General features: G+C 45.1%; 1 protein-coding gene across 2 annotated transcripts in view; it reads right to left on the bottom strand.

Moving 5' to 3' along the window:
• The window catches only part of tns3.2 (tensin 3, tandem duplicate 2), a 93,676-nt gene that overhangs the window by 7,021 nt on the left and 67,716 nt on the right, over nucleotides 1-18,939 (bottom strand). For both annotated transcript variants that reach the window (XM_045687764.2, XM_045687763.2), the window contains 2 exons: nucleotides 4,033-4,192; nucleotides 3,257-3,789 (listed from right to left, as the gene is read on the bottom strand). In XM_045687764.2, the coding sequence (XP_045543720.1) occupies nucleotides 3,257-3,789; nucleotides 4,033-4,192 (693 nt within the window). The remainder of the gene's footprint in view (nucleotides 1-3,256; nucleotides 3,790-4,032; nucleotides 4,193-18,939) is intronic.

Consider the following 18,939-nt stretch of genomic DNA (forward strand, 5'->3'; position numbering starts at 1 on the left):
TGACTCTCCCATTCTAGAGTTTAGAGCACGATGGTACAGTAGATACACATATTTACAGTGAACACTGTGTGTGACAGTATGACTGTGTGTGAAATCAGGCATGCTATTGTCTTTGTATGTACTGTATATATGGAGTTAACATACAGTACCAGTCAAGAGTTTGGACACACCTACTCATTCCAGGGTTTTTCTTTATTTTTACTGTTTTCTACATTGCAGAATAATAGTGAAGACATCCAAACTATGAAATAACACATATGAAATCATGTAGTAACCAAAAAAGGGTTGAATAAAAAGGGTTAAATAAATCTAAATATACTGCTCAAAAAAATAAAGGGAACACTTAAACAACACATCCTAGATCTGAATGAAAGAAATAATCTTATTAAATACTTTTTTCTTTACATAGTTGAATGTGCTGACAACAAAATCACACAAATAATAATCAATGGAAATCCAATTTATCAACCCATGGAGGTCTGGATTTGGAGTCACACTCAAAATTAAAGTGGAAAACCACACTACAGGCTGATCCAACTTTGATGTAATGTCCTTAAAACAAGTCAAAATGAGGCTCAGTAGTGTGTGTGGCCTCCACGTGCCTGTATGACCTCCCTACAACGCCTGGGCATGCTCCTGATGAGGTGGCGGATGGTCTCCTGAGGGATCTCCTCCCAGACCTGGACTAAAGCATCCGCCAACTCCTGGACAGTCTGTGGTGCAACGTGGCGTTGGTGGATGGAGCGAGACATGATGTCCAAGATGTGCTCAATTGGATTCAGGTCTGGGGAACGGGCGGGCCAGTCCATAGCATCAATGCCTTCCTCTTGCAAGAACTGCTGACACACTCCAGCCACATGAGGTCTAGCATTGTCTTGCATTAGGAGGAACCCAGGGTCAACCGCACCAGCATATGGTCTCACAAGGGGTCTGAGGATTTCATCTCGGTACCTAATGGCAGTCAGGCTACCTCTGGCGAGCACATGGAGGGCTGTGCGGCCCCCCAAAGAAATGCCACCCCACACCATGACTGACCCAACCTCAAACCGGTCATGCTGGAGGATGTTGCAGGCAGCAGAACGTTCTCCACGGCGTCTCTAGACTCGTCTGTCACATGCTCAGTGTGAAGCTGCTTTCATCTGTGAAGAGCACAGGGCGCCAGTGGCGAATTTGCCAATCTTGGTGTTCTCTGGCAAATGCCAAACGTCCTGCACGGTGTTGGGCTGTAAGCACAACCCCCACCTGTGGACGTCGGGCCCTCATACCACCCACATGGAGTCTGTTTCTGACCGTTTGAGCAGACACATGCACATTTGTGGCCTGCTGGAGGTCATTTTGCAGGGCTCTGGCAGTGCTCCTCCTGCTCCTCCTTGCACAAAGGCGGACGTAGCGGTCCTGCTGCTGGGTTGTTGCCCTCCTACGACCTCCTCCACGTCTCCTGATGTAATGGCCTGTCTCCTGGTAGCGCCTCCATGCTCTGGACACTACGCTGACAGACACAGCAAACCTTCTTGCCACAGCTCGCATTGATGTGCCATCCTGGATGAGCTGCACTACCTGAGCCACTTGTGTGGGTTGTAGACTCCGTCTCATGCTACCACTAGAGTGAAAGCAACGCCAGCATTCAAAAGTGACCAAAACATCAGCCAGGAAGCATAGGAACTGAGAAGTGGTCTGTGGTCCCCACCTGCAGAACCACTCCTTTATTGGGGGTGTCTTGCTTATTGCCTATAATTTCCACCTGTTGTCTATTCCATTTGCACAACAGCATGTGAAATTTATTGTCAATCAGTGTTGCTTCCTAAGTCGACAGTTTGATTTCACAGAAGTGTGATTGACTTGGAGTTACATTGTGTTGTTTAAGTGTTCCCTTTATTTTTTTGAGCAGTGTATATTTTATATTTGAGATTCTTCAGTAGCCACCCAGTTCCTTGATGACAGCTTTGCACATGGCATTTTCTCAACCAGCTTCATGAGGTAGCCACCTGGAATGCAATTCAATTAACAGGTGTACCTTGTTAAAAGTTAATTTATGGAATTTCTTTCCTAATTAATGTGTTTGAGGCAGTTAGTTGTGTTGTGACAAGGTAGGGGTGGTATACAGAAGATAACCCTATTTGGTAAAAGTCCATATTATGGCAAGAACAGCTCAAATAAGCAAAAAAAAATGACAGTCCATGAAGGTCAGTCAATCCGGAAGATTTCAAGAACTTTGAAAGTTTCTTCAAGTGCAGTCGCAAAAACCATCAAGCGCTATGATGAATCTGGCACTCATGAGGACCGCCACAGGAAAGGAAGACCCAGAGTTACCTATGCTGCAGAGGATAAGTTCATTAGAGTTACCAGCCTCAGATTGCAGCAAAAATAAATGCTTCACAGAGTTCAAGTAACAGACACATCTCAACATCAACTGTTCAGAGGAGACTGTGTGTGAATCAGACCTTCATGGTCAAATTGCTGCAAATAAACCACTATTAAAGGACACCAATAATAAGAAGAGGCTTTCTTGGGCCAAGAAACACGAGCAATGGACATTAGACCAGTGGAAATCTATCCTTTGATCTGATGAGTCCAAATTTGAGATTTTTGGTTCCAACTGTGTCTTTATGAGATGCAGAGTAGGTGAACGGATGATCTCCGCATGTGTGGTTCCCACCTTGAAGCATGGAGGAGGAGGTGTGATGATGGTGTGGGGGGGGGGGGGCTTTGCTAGTGACACTGTCTGTGATTTTTTTAGAATTCAAGGTACACTTAACCAGCATGGCTACCACAGCATTCTGCAACAATACGCCATCCCATCTGATTTGCGCTTAGTGGGACTATCAATTGTTTTTCAACAGGACATTGACCCAAAACACACCTCCAGGCTGTGTAAGGGCTATTTGACCAAGAAGGAGAGTGATGGAAAGCTGCATCAGATGACCTGGACTCCACAATCACCCGACCTCAACCCAATTGAGATGGTTTGTGATGAGATGGACCGCAGAGTGAAGGAAAAGCAGCCAACAAGTGCTCAGCATATGTGGGAACTCCTTCAAAACTGTAGGAAAAGCATTCCTCATGAAACTGGTTGAGAGAATGTCTAAACTTTTGACTGGTACTGTATACATGTCTATACTGTGTATGTTTATAACACAACATGGGGGCCAGCAGAGGGACTGTATGTGTGTGTGTGTGTGTGTGTGTGTGTGTGTGTGTGTGTGTGTGTGTGTGTGTGTGTGTGTGTGTGTGTGTGTGTGTGTGTGTGTGTGTGTACCTGATCCAGGCGAGGGGGCTACACCACCAGCGCTGAGTCCTTTGAGATGGTCAGAGGTCATGAGAGGGTCAGGGGTCATGGCTGAGGGGAAGGGGATGCTGAGACTACTACCACTGTGGGGGCTGGATAACCCACTGAACGAGAGGGACGTCGACCCACCCAAGCCTAGCCCCGGTACCCTCTTCTCAGGCAGCAGGGGTGGTAGTCCCCCCAGTCTGCCCTCTCCAAGCCCCAGGTCCAGACCTAGGTTCAGGCCTAAATCAATGCCCCCCAGCCCCTCCACTGCCTTCAACAGGCTGTGCTCCAGTCCCAGACCTCCATTCCCCAGCAGCAGAGAGGCTAAATCCCCCTGGCTCTGGTACCCCTTGTTCCTCTCATCACGGCTCAGGTCCCCAGACCCCTCCAGGCCCCTCGGGGCCTCCCAGGGAGAGCTGTGGGAATTGGGGAGGCTGAGGGGTGACAGAGAGGGTGAAGGGGACAGGGAAGACAGGGACGTAGGAGTCCTGTCCAGCCACACTGGAGGTGGAGTTTGGCTGAGGAGGAGAGAGGAGGGCAGGGTCAGATACAAACACAGATGTAGCTACAGTTTAGTACACACACACACACACACACACACACACACACACACACACACACACACACACACACACACACACACACACACACACACACACGTTAGAGTGTGATTCCAACAAAGAGATAGAGAGTGAGAGAGAGAGAGAGAGAGAGAGAGAGAGAGAGAGAGACACCCGTTAGAGTGTGATTGCCAGCAGTACCTGTCTGTGTGTGGGAAGGAGATGCCTGACGATACAGAGCGCATGGATCCGAACATTCTCTGACAGGAGGCGGTAGTGACGGACACTTCAGAGCGGAACTCCTGTCCTTCCGACGACACTGGAGTCTGGTTCATACTACTGTCCAGGAAACTCTGGGAATCTGCCAGGAAAATAACAATATATTCCTTTAAGACTGGCGTGGCTTCCCTTTTAACATTACAGGTAAGTGCATTAACACAGTACAATATGTAACAGGAGGATTTTAGAAAACTTTCCCTTTTCCTACATAATCTGAACAAGTTTGGTTCGAATTCTTCTCGTACTTTAGAATTGTCATTTTCCTACACACTGCTCTTTGTTCCTTCTCTATACTGCAGCCATATGTGTAGAAGGAAAACTAAGGCTACAAACATTAAGATCACTTTATTGGTTAATTACACAAAGTCCAACCAAAATTTGACTACCACTTTTAACACACACACACACACACACACACACACACACACACACACACACACACACACACACACACACACACACACACACACACACACACACACACACACACACACACACACACACACATGTTTTGGAGAGGTGCCACACTGGGCTTCCAGGGAGCTGCTGTTGTGGGGGTTATGTGCCTTGATCAAGGGCAAACAGCAGGCAATGGCATCCAGGACTTGATACCAGCAACCCTCTGGTTGCCGGCTCACTTCCCAACGGATTTTTCCCCTCAGGCCCGGGATTCAAACTGGCAACCCTTTGGCTTCTGGCTCACCTCTCTAACCACTATGCTACCTGCTTCCCCATGTCTGTAGGTCTCCTGCTCATATACTAGTCAAAGTCTTGTCTTTTAAACAATTCATGTCATCCCCCAAACATGAAAACAAGCCAAGAGAGAGAGAGACAGCGAAAGAGAGTAATGGAGAAAAGACCTTCTTGTATCCACTGCAGCCCCACTCTCACCCTCTCATCCTCTTCCATTCTCATTCTGTCTCTCTCTCATTCTGACATTCTCTCTTTCCCACTTTCCCCACCTTATCTCTCTCTCTCTCTCCCTCTCTCTCTTTCCCCTCTCTCTCTTCTCCATTGACTGGAGGCTGAGGAATTTGGATTAAATTAAGTACTAGATTACATAACCACACACACAGACACATGCATGCACACACAGGAAAGCGCGTGCACACACACAGACACACACATCATATTGGCCCTGGTGCAAAGTATTGCACTATATAGGGAATAGGATGACACACGAGATGCAGACTTATACGTTTATGGTGACCTTACCATACATTTTCATTGTAAACTAAAAGCTGGTGCAGATCTGGCCTGGGGAGGTCCGACTGTGTGTGTGTAAGAGAGAGAGAGAGCGCATGTGAGTGCATATGTGGTTCACATGTTATAGGATAACTTTTGCTTAGAAAAAGTGTCTAGCAGAAACTGCCAATACAACCTAATATCACATCCATCCAACCATCTATCTTTCTGTCTGGAGTCTTGTGGAAGGAAACACTGCCACTACCTCACTCTCCAACCAAGCTGCATAGATTTAGGAACAAACTGCAGTAAAAAGGAATTTCAGCAACTGGAGGACAGTGGAAGTTATTTATTGTTAAAAGTAAGATCAACACGTTTCGGCTCTTGGTCCTGTCTGCCTGTTGATCTTATGCTGATCCCTCTAAGGTCGAAAAGGATCAGACACAGGTCTTGAAGTCTAGATGTTAAAGGTCAACAGCCAAAAGGACGTGATGTCGCTATTTGTCTCTAATTACAGCCAATCAAACACCAGCAACCACATTCCATAATGCAGTCACACACACACGGCACACCCCTTGTCTCATCCAATCAGATGCCCTGTTCATAGGGAGTATCCCTATCACAGTTACACAACTGGAGTATGACTGTAAAAAAAAAACTGGTAAACATAAACAACAATACTTCACAGTAGGATGAATCCCTCTAAAACTTTCCCACACTTTCCTGGGATAACTCCAGAAAGATCCCAAAACCCAATCCCCATTTCCTAGACCAGAGGGAGCCTGCTGATCCCTGTTCCCATGAGTATTCCCATCCCCAGTCGGAGCGGTTTGTCCCACCGGCTATGATCTTCCTGTCTGTCCTGGTGTTCCAGTCTCAGCGCTTAACCCTGCTGCTTTTCCCATAATTAGTCGGATACTGACTGGGAACGCCGACCCCACCCAACCCCGTACTCGCACCAACATACACACACCCGACCCTGCTCCTGACCTTAACCTCTCCGAAACCTCTTCATAGAGACCGCTCACAGACCATGGTGTGTGTCACTCCCTAATTAAACAGTCCTAATTAAACAGTCCAAAACGATGACCCTATTTTCTCACACCAGTGGCCCTACCTCTGTATCTAAGCAACACAACATCCATAGCTACAGTTGAAGTGGGAAGTTTACATACACAGGTTGGAGTCATTAAAACTCATTTTTCAACCTCTCCACAAATTTCTTGTTAACAAACTAGTTTTGGCAAGTCGGTTAGTTATGGCAAGTTGGCTACTTTGTGCATGACACAAGTAATTTTTCCAAAAATTGTTTACAGACAGATTACTTCACTTAAAATTCACTGTATCACAATTCCAGTGGGTCAGAAGTGTACATACACTAAGTTGACTGTGCCTTTAAACAGCTTGGAAAATTCCAGAGAATGATGTCATGGCTTTAGAAGCTTCTGATTGGCTAATTGACATAATTTGAGTCAATTGGAGGTGTACCTGTGGATGTACTTCAAGGCCTACCTTCAAACTCAGTGCCTCTTTGCTTGACATCATGGGAAAATCAACACAAATCAGCCAAGACCTCAGAAAAAAAATGTGGACCTCCATAAGTCTAGTTCATCCAAACGCCTGAAGGTACCACATTCATCTGTACAAACAATAGTACTCAAGTATAAACACCATGGGACCACGCAGCCATCATACCGCTCAGGAAGGAGACGCGTTCTGTCTCCTAGAGATGAACGTACTTTGGTGCGGAAAGTGCAAATCAATCCCAGAACAACAGCAAAGGACCTTGTGAAGATGCTGGAGGAAACAGGTACAAAAGTATCTACATCCACAGTAAAACGAGTCATATGTCGACACAACCTGAAAGGCCGCTCAGCAAGGAAGAAGCCACTGCTCCAAAACTGCCATAAAAAAGCCAGACTACGGTTTGCAACTGCACATGGGGACAAAGATCGTATTTTTTGGAGAAATGTCCTCTGATCTGATGAAACAAAAATAGAACTGTTTGGCCATAATGACCAACATTATGTTTGGAGGAAACAGGGGGACGCTTGCAAGCCGAAGAACACCCTCCCAGCCATGAAGCACGGGGGTGGCAGCATCATGTTGTGGGGGTGCTTTGCTGCAGGAGGGACTGGTGCACTTCACAAAATAGATGGCATCATGAGGGAGGAAAATTATGTGGATATATTGAAGCAACATCTCAAGACATCAGTCAGGACGTTAAAGCTTGGTCGCAAATGGGTCTTCCAAATGGACAATGACCCCAAGCATACTTCCAAAGTTGTGGCAAAATGGCTTAAGGACAACAAAGTCAAGGTATTGGAGTGGCCATCACAAAGCCCTAACCTCAATCCCATAGAAAATTTGTGGGCAGAACTGAAAAAGTGTGTGCGAGCAAGGATGCCTACAAACCAGGAGGAATGGGCCAAAATTCACCCAACTTATTGTGGGAAGCTTGTGGAAGGCTACCCAAAACGTTTGACCCAAGTTCAACAATTTAAAGGCCAAATACTAATTGAGTGTATGTAAACTTCTGACCCACTGGGAATGTGATGAAAGAAATAAAAGCTGAAATAAATCATTCTCTCTACTATTATTCTGACATTTCACATTCTTAAAATAAAGTGGTGATCCTAACTGACCGAAAACAGGGAATTTTTACAAGGATTAAATGTCAGGAATTGTGAAAAACTGAGTTTAAATGTATTTGGCTGAGGTGTATGAAAACTTCCCACTTCAACTGTACATACTCCAACAGCAGCGTAATGAAAAACGTCACACAGAGAACTAGACAAGGAATTTAAAAACACACACATAGACCTCTCCTCTTAACTCTCAGGGGTGGTCTTCCAGACCCAGACTAAGCCTGTTTTTTACTAAAAAGCATGTTCAGTGGAGATTCTCCATTGAACGAGTTTGTTAGTCCAGGACTAAGTTTAATCTGTGTATGGGAAACCGTTAGTCTTTTCTCTACTGTTACTGTTTTCCTGTACTCTGTCCCCTGGCTAGCTGTTCCTCTCTCTCTCTCTGCTGTCCGGCCTTGACAGAGTCTGACGCCAGAGGATAAAATCTCCTCAGTTTCAGTCAGGCCAGAACCATGTAGAAGCACTTCCAGATGGCAACGAACCATGGGCATGAGTCACAAACACATTCAGGCAAGCAGACACACACAACTTTCTCTCCCTCTTTCTCTTGCTCTCACTGTCTCCCTCTCAAACATACACTCACACTACGCAGACACGACAGCACAAGCATCCTTCTCTTCTCTGTTCTGAAGAGGATTCACAGACTCCCTTTTGACCACAGGAATGTGCTCTCGTTCACTGTCCTCCATACACACACCACACACTGAGAGGCCCAGTCTGACAGCTGTTCACTGTGATCACAGACCAGCCTGACAGAATGAAGGAATGAGGGAAGGAGAGAAAGAGAGCCAGTGAGTGAGAGAGAGTGAGAGAGAGCGAGAGAGACAGAGACAGAGAGCGAGAGAGAGAGAGAAAGTGAGAGAGTGAGTGAGACAGAGAGAGATAGTATGAGAGAGAGAGAAAGACAGACAGAGAGAGAGAGAGAGAGAGACAGAAAGAGAGAAAGAGACAAAGAGAGAGAGACATAGAGACAGAGAGAGAGCGTGCAAAGAGGGATGATTCAGACATGTGGAGAGGAGACACAGTACTGCAGAGCCTGGATAGCTCCAGTCAGTAGAGAATCAGACTTTTAATCGGAGGGTCCAGTGTTCAAGTCCAAGTTTGGGCGATGCATTTTCCCTCTAGCTACCTCACTACATAGGATCTATAGTCATCAGCCATGGTGGGCTGGTGTACTGCTTCAGCACATTCTGTTACAGTTCTGACACCACCCACACACATTCCTGCACATATAATGCACACATAAACAGACACACACATAAACAGACACACACACACAAAGCTCTCATTATTCTCATCCTACCTGGAAGTTATTCATCAAAACTTAATAGTGCATAATATCCTTTGCCCCCTTCCTCTCAGAGGCTGTCTAGAGCATTCGCCTACACAGAAGAAAAACTAGCAGGCGGGTCCCTTTAAATCAGCTTCCCCTGTCCCCCTGTCTGTTGTGTTTGGCCTGACAGCTATACTCACTGGAGTGGAAGAGACCAGAGAGAGTTATGGGCAGACTGAAGAGTGGAGTGGACAATAACACTAACGCAAACAGGAGGACAGGATGTTGTGATCAGTGACCCATCTCACAGAGTCCTACTGTATTTCCTGTCTGTCTGACTTCTCTAGGGACCGAGAGGGTAGCCAGTTAATAAGGACAACTTCTAACAACCTCTGTGGTTCTTCAGGGACTGATGTAGTAGTATTGGGGATAGAAGGACAATGCTTTTTAGAGCGTTATCACTGAGGTTGTTTGTGAAGGAGCTGCCAGGTCTATCAGTGAAGAATACAAAGGTTATCTTAATAACTTCTTTATGCTGCAGAAAGTCACATACAGACAGACAGGGCATCAGTGGAGTTTTCACGCAGACAGGCAGACGCATAAGTGGAGTTTTCACGCACACAGACAGACACAGGCAGGCAGGTAGACAGACAGGCAGACAGGCAGGTAGAGAGACAGGTAGACAAACAGACAGGCAGGCAGACAGACAGGTAGACAGACAGGTAGACAGGTAGACAGACACAGACAGACAGGCAGGCAGACAGACAGGTAGACAAACAGACAGGCAGACAGACAGACAGACAGACAGACAGACAGACAGACAGACAGACAGACAGACAGACAGACAGACAGACAGACAGACAGACAGACAGACAGACAGACAGACAGAGACAGGCAGGCAGACAGACAGGTAGACAAACAGACAGGCAGGCAAGCAGACAGACAGACAGGTAGACAGACAGATTGACAGGTAGACAGACACAAACATGCAGGCAGACAGACAGGTAGACAAACAGACTCTGTGGCCCTGGTAGATACAGTAGTGATTTCTTGATGTTGGTCAACTAAACCTCTCCCTGAGTACAGGATGAGGTCATGTCCTACCACTGTGGAACAGAGGAACACTTCGTCTCGTTGTTTCCATGATGAAAAATAAAAGATGGCGTGAGGAAAAACAACTAGGGGCACAACCATGACCACTTCAGAATAAAACATAACAACAAAGAGTTTGATCCTTTCTAACAGAGAGGAGAGAGAGGGAAGAGAGAGACTGAGTGAGTGAGCATAGCCTTGCTATCAAGAGATGCCTCCTTAAGCAGACCTTGCTCTCGAGAGAAAACCACAAAATGAGGTGGAAACTGAGCTGCACTTCCTAACCTCCTGCCAATTATACGATCATATCAAAGATGAATATTTCCCATAGACCTATAAAGATTTTAGAATCAAAGCAAATATTGATTAACTCCCATACCTGTTCGGTGAAATACGAACAGGTAGAGAGAGAGAGAGAGAGAGAGAGAACCAGAAAGAGAAAGAGAGAGGGAAAGACGGGGATAGAAGAGAGAGAGAGAGAGAGAGAGAGAGAGGGGAAGATGGGGATAGAAGAGAGAGAGATAGAGAGAGGGGAAGATGGGGATAGAAGAGAGAGAGATAGAGAACCAGAAAGTGAAAGAGAGAGGGGAAGATGGGGATAGGAGAGAGAGAGATAGAGAAAGAGAGAGGGAAAGATGGGGAGAGAGAGAGAGAGAGAGAGAGAGAGAGAGAACCAGAAAGAGAAAGAGAGAGGGGAAGACGGGGATAGAAGAGAGAGAGAGAGAGAGAGAGAGAGAGGGGAAGATGGGGATAGAAGAGAGAGAGATAGAGAGAGGGGAAGATGGGGATAGAAGAGAGAGAGATAGAGAACCAGAAAGTGAAAGAGAGAGGGGAAGATGGGGATAGGAGAGAGAGAGATAGAGAAAGAGTGAGGGAAAGATGGGGGGAGAGAGAGAGAGAGACAACCAGAAAGAGAAAGAGGGGAAGATGGGAATAGAAGAGAGAGAGATAGAGAAAGAGAGAGGGGAAGATGGGGATGGGGAGAGAGAGAAAGGCATATGCTAGACTACCACACAACACAATTCCAGACGTGTGTAAATACCAGAGGTCTCCAGGAAAGAGCGAGAGACAAGTGTGTATTCTACCCAGAGAGGGAAGCGTGCTCTCACAGAACCTCAGGATGGATTGAGATAACACTGAATAAACACAGAGAAGGAATGACGGAAAAATAAAGACTTAAAAAGATAAAGCAGAAGACAGTCAAACTAAAGAAAGCAAAAGACTGAAAAAGAGACAGGCAAAAGGAGACATCCAAAAAGAGACAGGCAAAAAGAGACAGGTAAAAAGAGACATACAAAAAGAGACAGGTAAAAAGAGACATACAAAAAGAGACAGGCAAAAAGAGACATCCAAAAAGAGACAGGCAAAAAGAGACAGGTAAAAAGAGACATACAAAAAGAGACAGGTAAAAAGAGACATCCAAAAACAGACAGGTAAAAAGAGACATCCAAAAAGAGACAGGTAAACAGAGACATCCAAAAAGAGACAGGTAAACAGAGACAGGTAAACAGAGACATCCAAAAAGAGACAGGTAAACAGAGACAGGTAAACAGAGACATCCAAAAAGAGACAGGTAAACAGAGACATCCAAAAAGAGACAGCCAAGAAGTGAGAATTGTCAAGAAAACAAGAGAAAAGTGGAAATCAGAAAGAAAACATGAAGATAGAGAGAATGAAAGAGGGAATAAAAGAGAGTCAGTCTGCTGGCTGCAACAGGAGGGTCTTATTTCACTGCATGCTGGGACCACTGAACAGAGACAATGCAACTGAGACGGGGATGCAGACCATCTAGTGGGTTTAAGCATTAGCACACACACAAAACACACACACACACACACACACACACACACACACACACACACACACACACACACACACACACACACACACACACACACACACACACACACACACACACACAGAAAAACTGATAAACACACATTAGTTATGTATCCAGTAACGGTACAGTACCTACCAAGAGAAGTAGTCATGATGAAGAGACTTTCAGAGGACTATCCCACTGTGTCTGTCTGGAGAAAAACAGAACTGTACACTACCACTTCCACAGCTCTCTCTGTCTGTCTGCTAAACAGATCTTCTCTCGCTCTCTCTCGCACTCTCCCTCCCTCCTCTCCTCCCTCTCACTCGCTCCTCTCTCTCCCTCCCTCGCTCCTCTCTCTTCCTCTCTCTCTCTCTAAAACTCTAAACTTGACTTATCTTTTTTCTCCTGAATCGCCTTCCTTTGTCTCCTGTGGCTCAGCTGGTCTTGTCCATGTGGAGCTGAAGACGGTCTGCCTCCCTCCCGGCACAAATGAGAGACTATTTTAAATGAGAGAACTGTCTTTTCTCTCCCCCCACTCTATCACTCTCTCACTGCCCCTTTCTCCCCTCTTACTCTCTCTCTCTTCCCTCTTTCTCTCCTCTCTCTGTCTAGTTGCTCTATCGTAAGGCAGCAGTGTGAGCTCTGTTTAAACTCCTGTGGTTGGCAGCAGCCTGAATGAAGTCATCTAGGATCTGGAACAGAACACAACAGAGACTAACCATGTCCCATTCCTCCACTCCCCATTGGAAAATAGTTCCCTGTTAGCTACAGACTTGTTGTGACACTGCTTGAGTCCGAATTCTCTAGGAGGGAGTGAGGGAGGAGAGGGATAGGCCCCCTCCCCTTCTCTCTCTTCCACTTCTTCTCTCTCACTGACCACTCTGCATTGTCTCCTACAATCTGTTTCCTCCAATCAAAAGGCCTTCCTGAAGGTCAGGGGTCGCTCGAGTCCTTTTAAGGCAGTGGAGGGGGTTGAACTCAGGGTTCTATAGCCTCTCTGTCAGGGCATGTGTCACTACTCCCACCATCTGCTCTCTCTGCTGCTGCCCAAACACACATACACACGCACACACGTGTGCACGCACAAGCATTCACACAAACAGGCATGGAGACATACTGACCGTGTTTCCTGCTATGTCTGACCTCAACACATCATAAATAACATCAGGAAACATTAAATATGATTGTGTTAGAGCTGATCTATTTTTTACTACTGACATATGATACTCGACTTCTCCTATTTTACTTGTTCTATTCTATCATCACAAGCTCTGCTTACTGCTCATCAGTCAGGAGTTACAGTTATGAGGAATGTGTATCTAACATCAAGATCCCTGCTAGTACAGTATGTATCATTTATCTTATTGCAGTACTTCTCATGGTTTACTGTAGTGAGTTAGGCTCTCCTTTCCCATGTCATTCTACAGCAGCACTACTCTAGGTGGTAAATTACCTTTTAATGGCGTCAGACCAAGGCTCTGCATCTGTCCTCCGGCTCCTAGACCTTAGTGCGGCTTTTGACAGCTTCGATCACCACATTGTTTTGGAGAGATTGGAAACCCTAATTGGTCTACACGGACAAGTTCTTGCCTGGTTTAGATCTTATCTGTCAGAAAGATATCAGTTCATCTCCGTGGATGGTTTGTCCTGACAAATCATTTGTAAGTTTCAGTGTTCCTCAAGTTTCCGTTAGACTCTTGACTAGAACCAAAAAATGTGATCATATTACTCAAGTGCTAGCCTCTGGCTTCCTGAACCTGTTGGGGCTCGGGGGCAGTATTGAGACATTTTGAAAAAAATATGTGCCCATTTTTAACTGCCTCCTACACCAATTCAGAAGCTAGGATATGCATATTATTAACACATTCGGATAGAAAACACTCTGAATTTTCTAAAACAGTTTGAATGGTGTCTGTAAGTATAACAAAACTCATATTGCAGGCAAAAACCTGTGAAAAATAGATTTAAAAAAAATGTGAATTTTGTGACTGTACTATTTAGTGTCATTGTTTTATAGATACCATAGTGAGAAAGGATTCATTTCGCAACACCTACGGCTTCCACTAGATGTCAACGATCTTTATAAAGTTGTTTGAAGCGTCTATGATAAACAGAGAGCAAATTAGAATCCAAGGAAGTTGACATGTCATCACTTCATTTTTTTGCGCCTGCGCATAAATCTGAGAAACGTGAGTTTGTCATCATTTTTTATCTAGACATAGGATAGGTTGTGTGAAAATATTACTGATGTTTAACGTTAAAAATGGACCAAAAGATTAATGCTAAACAACATTTGACATGTTTGAACGAACATAAATAGATTATTTACTAGGTTTTTTTAGCTTTTCGGCGTGATTTTACCAGCCCCCCACCACGTTTTGTGGGAGCATAATGAACGCTAAGTACTTGGTGTTATTTGGACATAAATTATGAACTTTGTCAAAAGAAACCACATTTGTTCCGGACCTGGGATGCCTTCCGGACCTGGGATGCCTGACTTCTGATGGAGATAATCAAAGGTAAGGGGATATTTACAATGTTATTATCGATTTTAGATGATGCTAACTGTATAGCATAGCCTGTTGTTCTTAGCATAGCACCCCGTTTATTGCAAAATGTGATTTCCCAGTAAAGTTATTTTGAGATCTGGCCATTCGGTAGCAATTACGAGATGATAATATATTATTCTTTGAATGACAATATTATAATTTACCAATGTTTTCGAATAGTAATTTTGTTATGTTCACCGGAAGCATTTCAGAGAAGAAAAAAATCTGAATTTCACGCTACTGTAAAATGCTGTTTTTGGATATAAATATGAACTTGATGGAACAAAAAAGGCATGTATTGTATAACATAATGTCCTAGGAGTGTCATCTGATGGAGATTGACAAAAGTTAGTGCATAATTCAAGCTGGTTTCTGCTTTTGGTGACGCCTGACCTTGAATTGAAAATGGATGTTTGTACTTTTGTGGCTATGTACTGTCCTAACATAATCTAACTTTATGCTTTTGCCGTAAAGCCTCTTTGAAAATCGAACAATGTGGTTAGATTAAGGAGATGTTTATCATTTAAATTGTGTAAAATAGTTGATTGTTTGAGAAATTGAAATTATTAGATTTTTGATGTTTTGAATTTCCAGCCTTGTTAGCAATCCCGGCTCGGGGTTCATTGCTAAACTGTAGCCCCAACAGGGGCTAGGGCTGATTTCAAGGTTTTACTGCTAACCTACAAATCATTACATGGACTTGCGCCTACCTACATATCTCTCCGATTTTGTCCTTCCATACATACAGTACCTACACATACGCTACGGTCACAAGACGCAGGCCTCCTTATTGTCCCTAGAATTTGTAAGCAAACAGCTGGAGGCAGGGCTTTCTCCTATAGAGATCAATTTTTATGGAATGGTCTGCCTATCCATGTAAGAGACGCAAACTCGGTTTCGACCTTTAAGTCTTTACTGAAGATTCATCTCTTCAGTAGGTCCAATGATTGAGTGTAGTCTGACCCAGGGGTGTGAAGGTGAAGAGCGAGGAACTGGAGTGACAAACCGCCCGGCTCTACCTGGCCATCCCTAGGAGGGGTGCGTCATGTCATGCCAGGCTTTTTTCGCTATACTCGACTTGAGTGTGTTGATTCACTGACGTGATCTTCCTGCCCGGTTTTGCACACCCTTGGGCTCGTGCGGTGGAGGAGAACTTCGTAGGCTATACTCAGCCTTGTCTCAGGGTAGTAAGTTGGTGGTCTGTTGATATCCCTCTAGGGGTGTGGGGGCTGTGCTTTGGCAAAGTGTTATTTATATCCTGCCTGGTTGGTCCTGTCGGATAGGGCTACAGTGTCCCCCAACTCCCACTGTCTCAGCCTCCAGTATCTATACTGCAATAGTCTATGTGCTGGGTGGCTAGGATCAGTTTGTCCTATCTGGTGAAATTCTCCTGTCTTATCTGGTGTCCTGTGTGAACTTAAGTATGCTCCCTCTAATTCTCCCATCTCTCTCTCCCTTCCCTCCCATCCTTTCCTGGAGGACCTGAGCCCTAAGACCATGCCTCAGGACTAACCTGGCCTGATGACTCCCCATCCCCAGTCCACCTGGTCATACTGCTGATCCTGTTCCTGTTGTTTTGCCTGTGGCTATGGAACCCTTTATTTTATTTATCTTTATTTTACTTCGCAAGTCAGTTAAGAACAAATTCTTATTTTCAATGACAGCCTAGTGGGTTAACTGCCTTGTTCAGGGGCAGAACGACAGGTTTGTACCTTGTCAGCTCGGGGAGTCGATCTTGCAACCTTTCAGGTTACTAGTCCAACGCGCTAACCACTAGGCTACCCTGCCACCCCAAGTACTGGTGTAGAGTACCAGTACTTGGGTACTCTAACCCTGACCTGTTCACCAGACATGCTACCTTGTCCGGGACCTTTCTAGGCAGTTTTTCCTAGCCACCGTGTGTCACGAATCCCACCGAAGGTGGCTCCCCTGCCTGCTCGGGCGGCGCTCGGCGGTCTTCGTTGCCGGCCTAGTAGCCGCCGCTGATCCCTTTTTCCTTTTCTGTTGGTATGTCTTATTGTTTGCACTTGTTCCTTATTTGTGTATCTTGATTTGTGGTTATTTAAGCCTGTTTAGCCCGCCCAGGTTTGTGCGGGATTATTTTACGTCAGTGTGCTTTTTGGATGTGCTGGCGATCTGCCTGATTTATTTTCTTTCCGGACTGTGTGCCCGTTGTGTATGGGTTGGTCACTTAGTTCACACGCCTGTTGTGTTGGCGTCGACCGTTGTCGTACCAGAGAAAAATAAATCTCATTTTTTCTTACCTCTGCTCTCTGCGCCTGACTCCTACCACCACTCCTAGCATTCGTGACACCGTGCTTCTACATCTGCATCGCTTGCTTATTTGCTGTTTTAGGCTCTGTTTCTGTATAAGCACTTTGTGACATCTGCTGATATAAAAAGGGCTTTAAAAATACATTTGATTTGATACTCTACACCAGTACTCTACACCAGTACTCTACACCAATACTCTACACCGGTACTCTACACCGGTACTCTACACCGGTACTCTGCACCAATACTCTACACCAATACTCTACACCAGTACTCTACACCAATACTCTACACCTGTACTCTACACCAATACTCTACACCAATACTCTACACCAGTACTCTACACCAGTACTCTACACCAGTACTCTACACCAATACTATGTGTACCACTACTAATATTGTCCCTCAGATTCATGAAGCAAGGATATGCATGGTAAATTCCACATTAAGACTAGTAAATATGAATATTCCAGACTCCTGCCCCAGTCAAAGCATGCATGCACACACACACGCACAAACACACACTCCCCTCTCCTTCCCCAATCCCCAGCCCCCATGTAATTGCTCTGGTGAGAGATAGAGAGAGAGAGAGAGAGAGAGAGAGAGAGAGAGAGAGAGAGAGAGAGAGAGTGGTGGGAACCTGTGCTGGAGAGGCATGGGGGCAGGGAGGACATGTTTAGGAGTCGTTGCGTCTGGTGTTACAGTAATCACTCCCCACATCACAGCAGTGGCCCAGGGTAAAATTGTGATTATGATAATAGCAGTAAACACAATAACTAAAAATCATTAAGTGAAGGAATGTACAATGCCATCCAGGACCTAATATGGCTGCCGGGTTTCCCAGACTATGATGGGAAAACAGGAAGCTGTGTCTGCTCAGAAACTGCAGAGAAAAATACCTTTGTTCACTACTTTGTGTCTATTACCGTGTAGATCCACAAGACTACTCAAGATTTCTTATGGCAAGCCCCAAATAGCACCCTATTACCTATATAGTGCACTACTTATGACCATGGACCATAGGGCTCTGGTCATAAGCAGTGCACTATAAAGGGTATAGGGTGCCATTTGGGATGTGATTGTAAAAGGACCTCACAAAAACAGTCCTCTCAACACACTCAACTTTTTTGTAAATATGGCACTAAACAGGCTGTTTTACCCTTTAAAGGTTGTGTTCTGCTGTTGTCTTTGTGTTTGATACAAAGCAGGAAAAGTCTAAATATCAGTCAGGAGGTTTGACATTCATTCTCCTTCTCACTGAATGGGTTCCAGGGCCTGCTGCCTTGCCTTGTGAAGGTCACTGTTAGTCTGTATTAGACAGGGTCATGACTGATGTAGCCTAGTTCAGGACTAACTGAAAGGTAAAAGGACTGAAAGGTGAATGCTTACTCTCGCACGCACGCACGCACACATGTAAACACACACACACACACACACACACACACACACACACACACACACACACACACACACACACACACACACACACACACACACACACACACACACACAGCTTGAGTCTATTGAGTAAAAATGTGGTGGATATAAACAGCAGTATGAAGTCAACTGTTTACTTTGACCAAATTCCTTTTCAAAACAATGATAAAGCTCATGTACCCACACACACACACACACACACACACACACACACACACACACACACACACACACACACACACACACACACACACACACACACACACACACACACACACACACACACACACACACACACACACACACACACACACACACAGCTTGAGTCTATTGAGTAAAAATGTGGTGGATATAAACAGCAGTATGAAGTCAACTGTTTACTTTGACCAAATTCCTTTTCAAAACAATGATAAAGCTCATGTACACACACACACACACACACACACACACACACACACACACACACACACACACACACACACACACACACACACACACACAGATTGCCTGCAGGATGTGTACCCTAGTGGTCTCTACAGGAAGTCAAAC

The sequence above is a fragment of the Salmo salar genome, chromosome 10 (assembly GCF_965601325.2).
Source record: "Salmo salar chromosome 10, fSalSal1, whole genome shotgun sequence".
Lineage (NCBI taxonomy): Eukaryota > Metazoa > Chordata > Actinopteri > Salmoniformes > Salmonidae > Salmo > Salmo salar.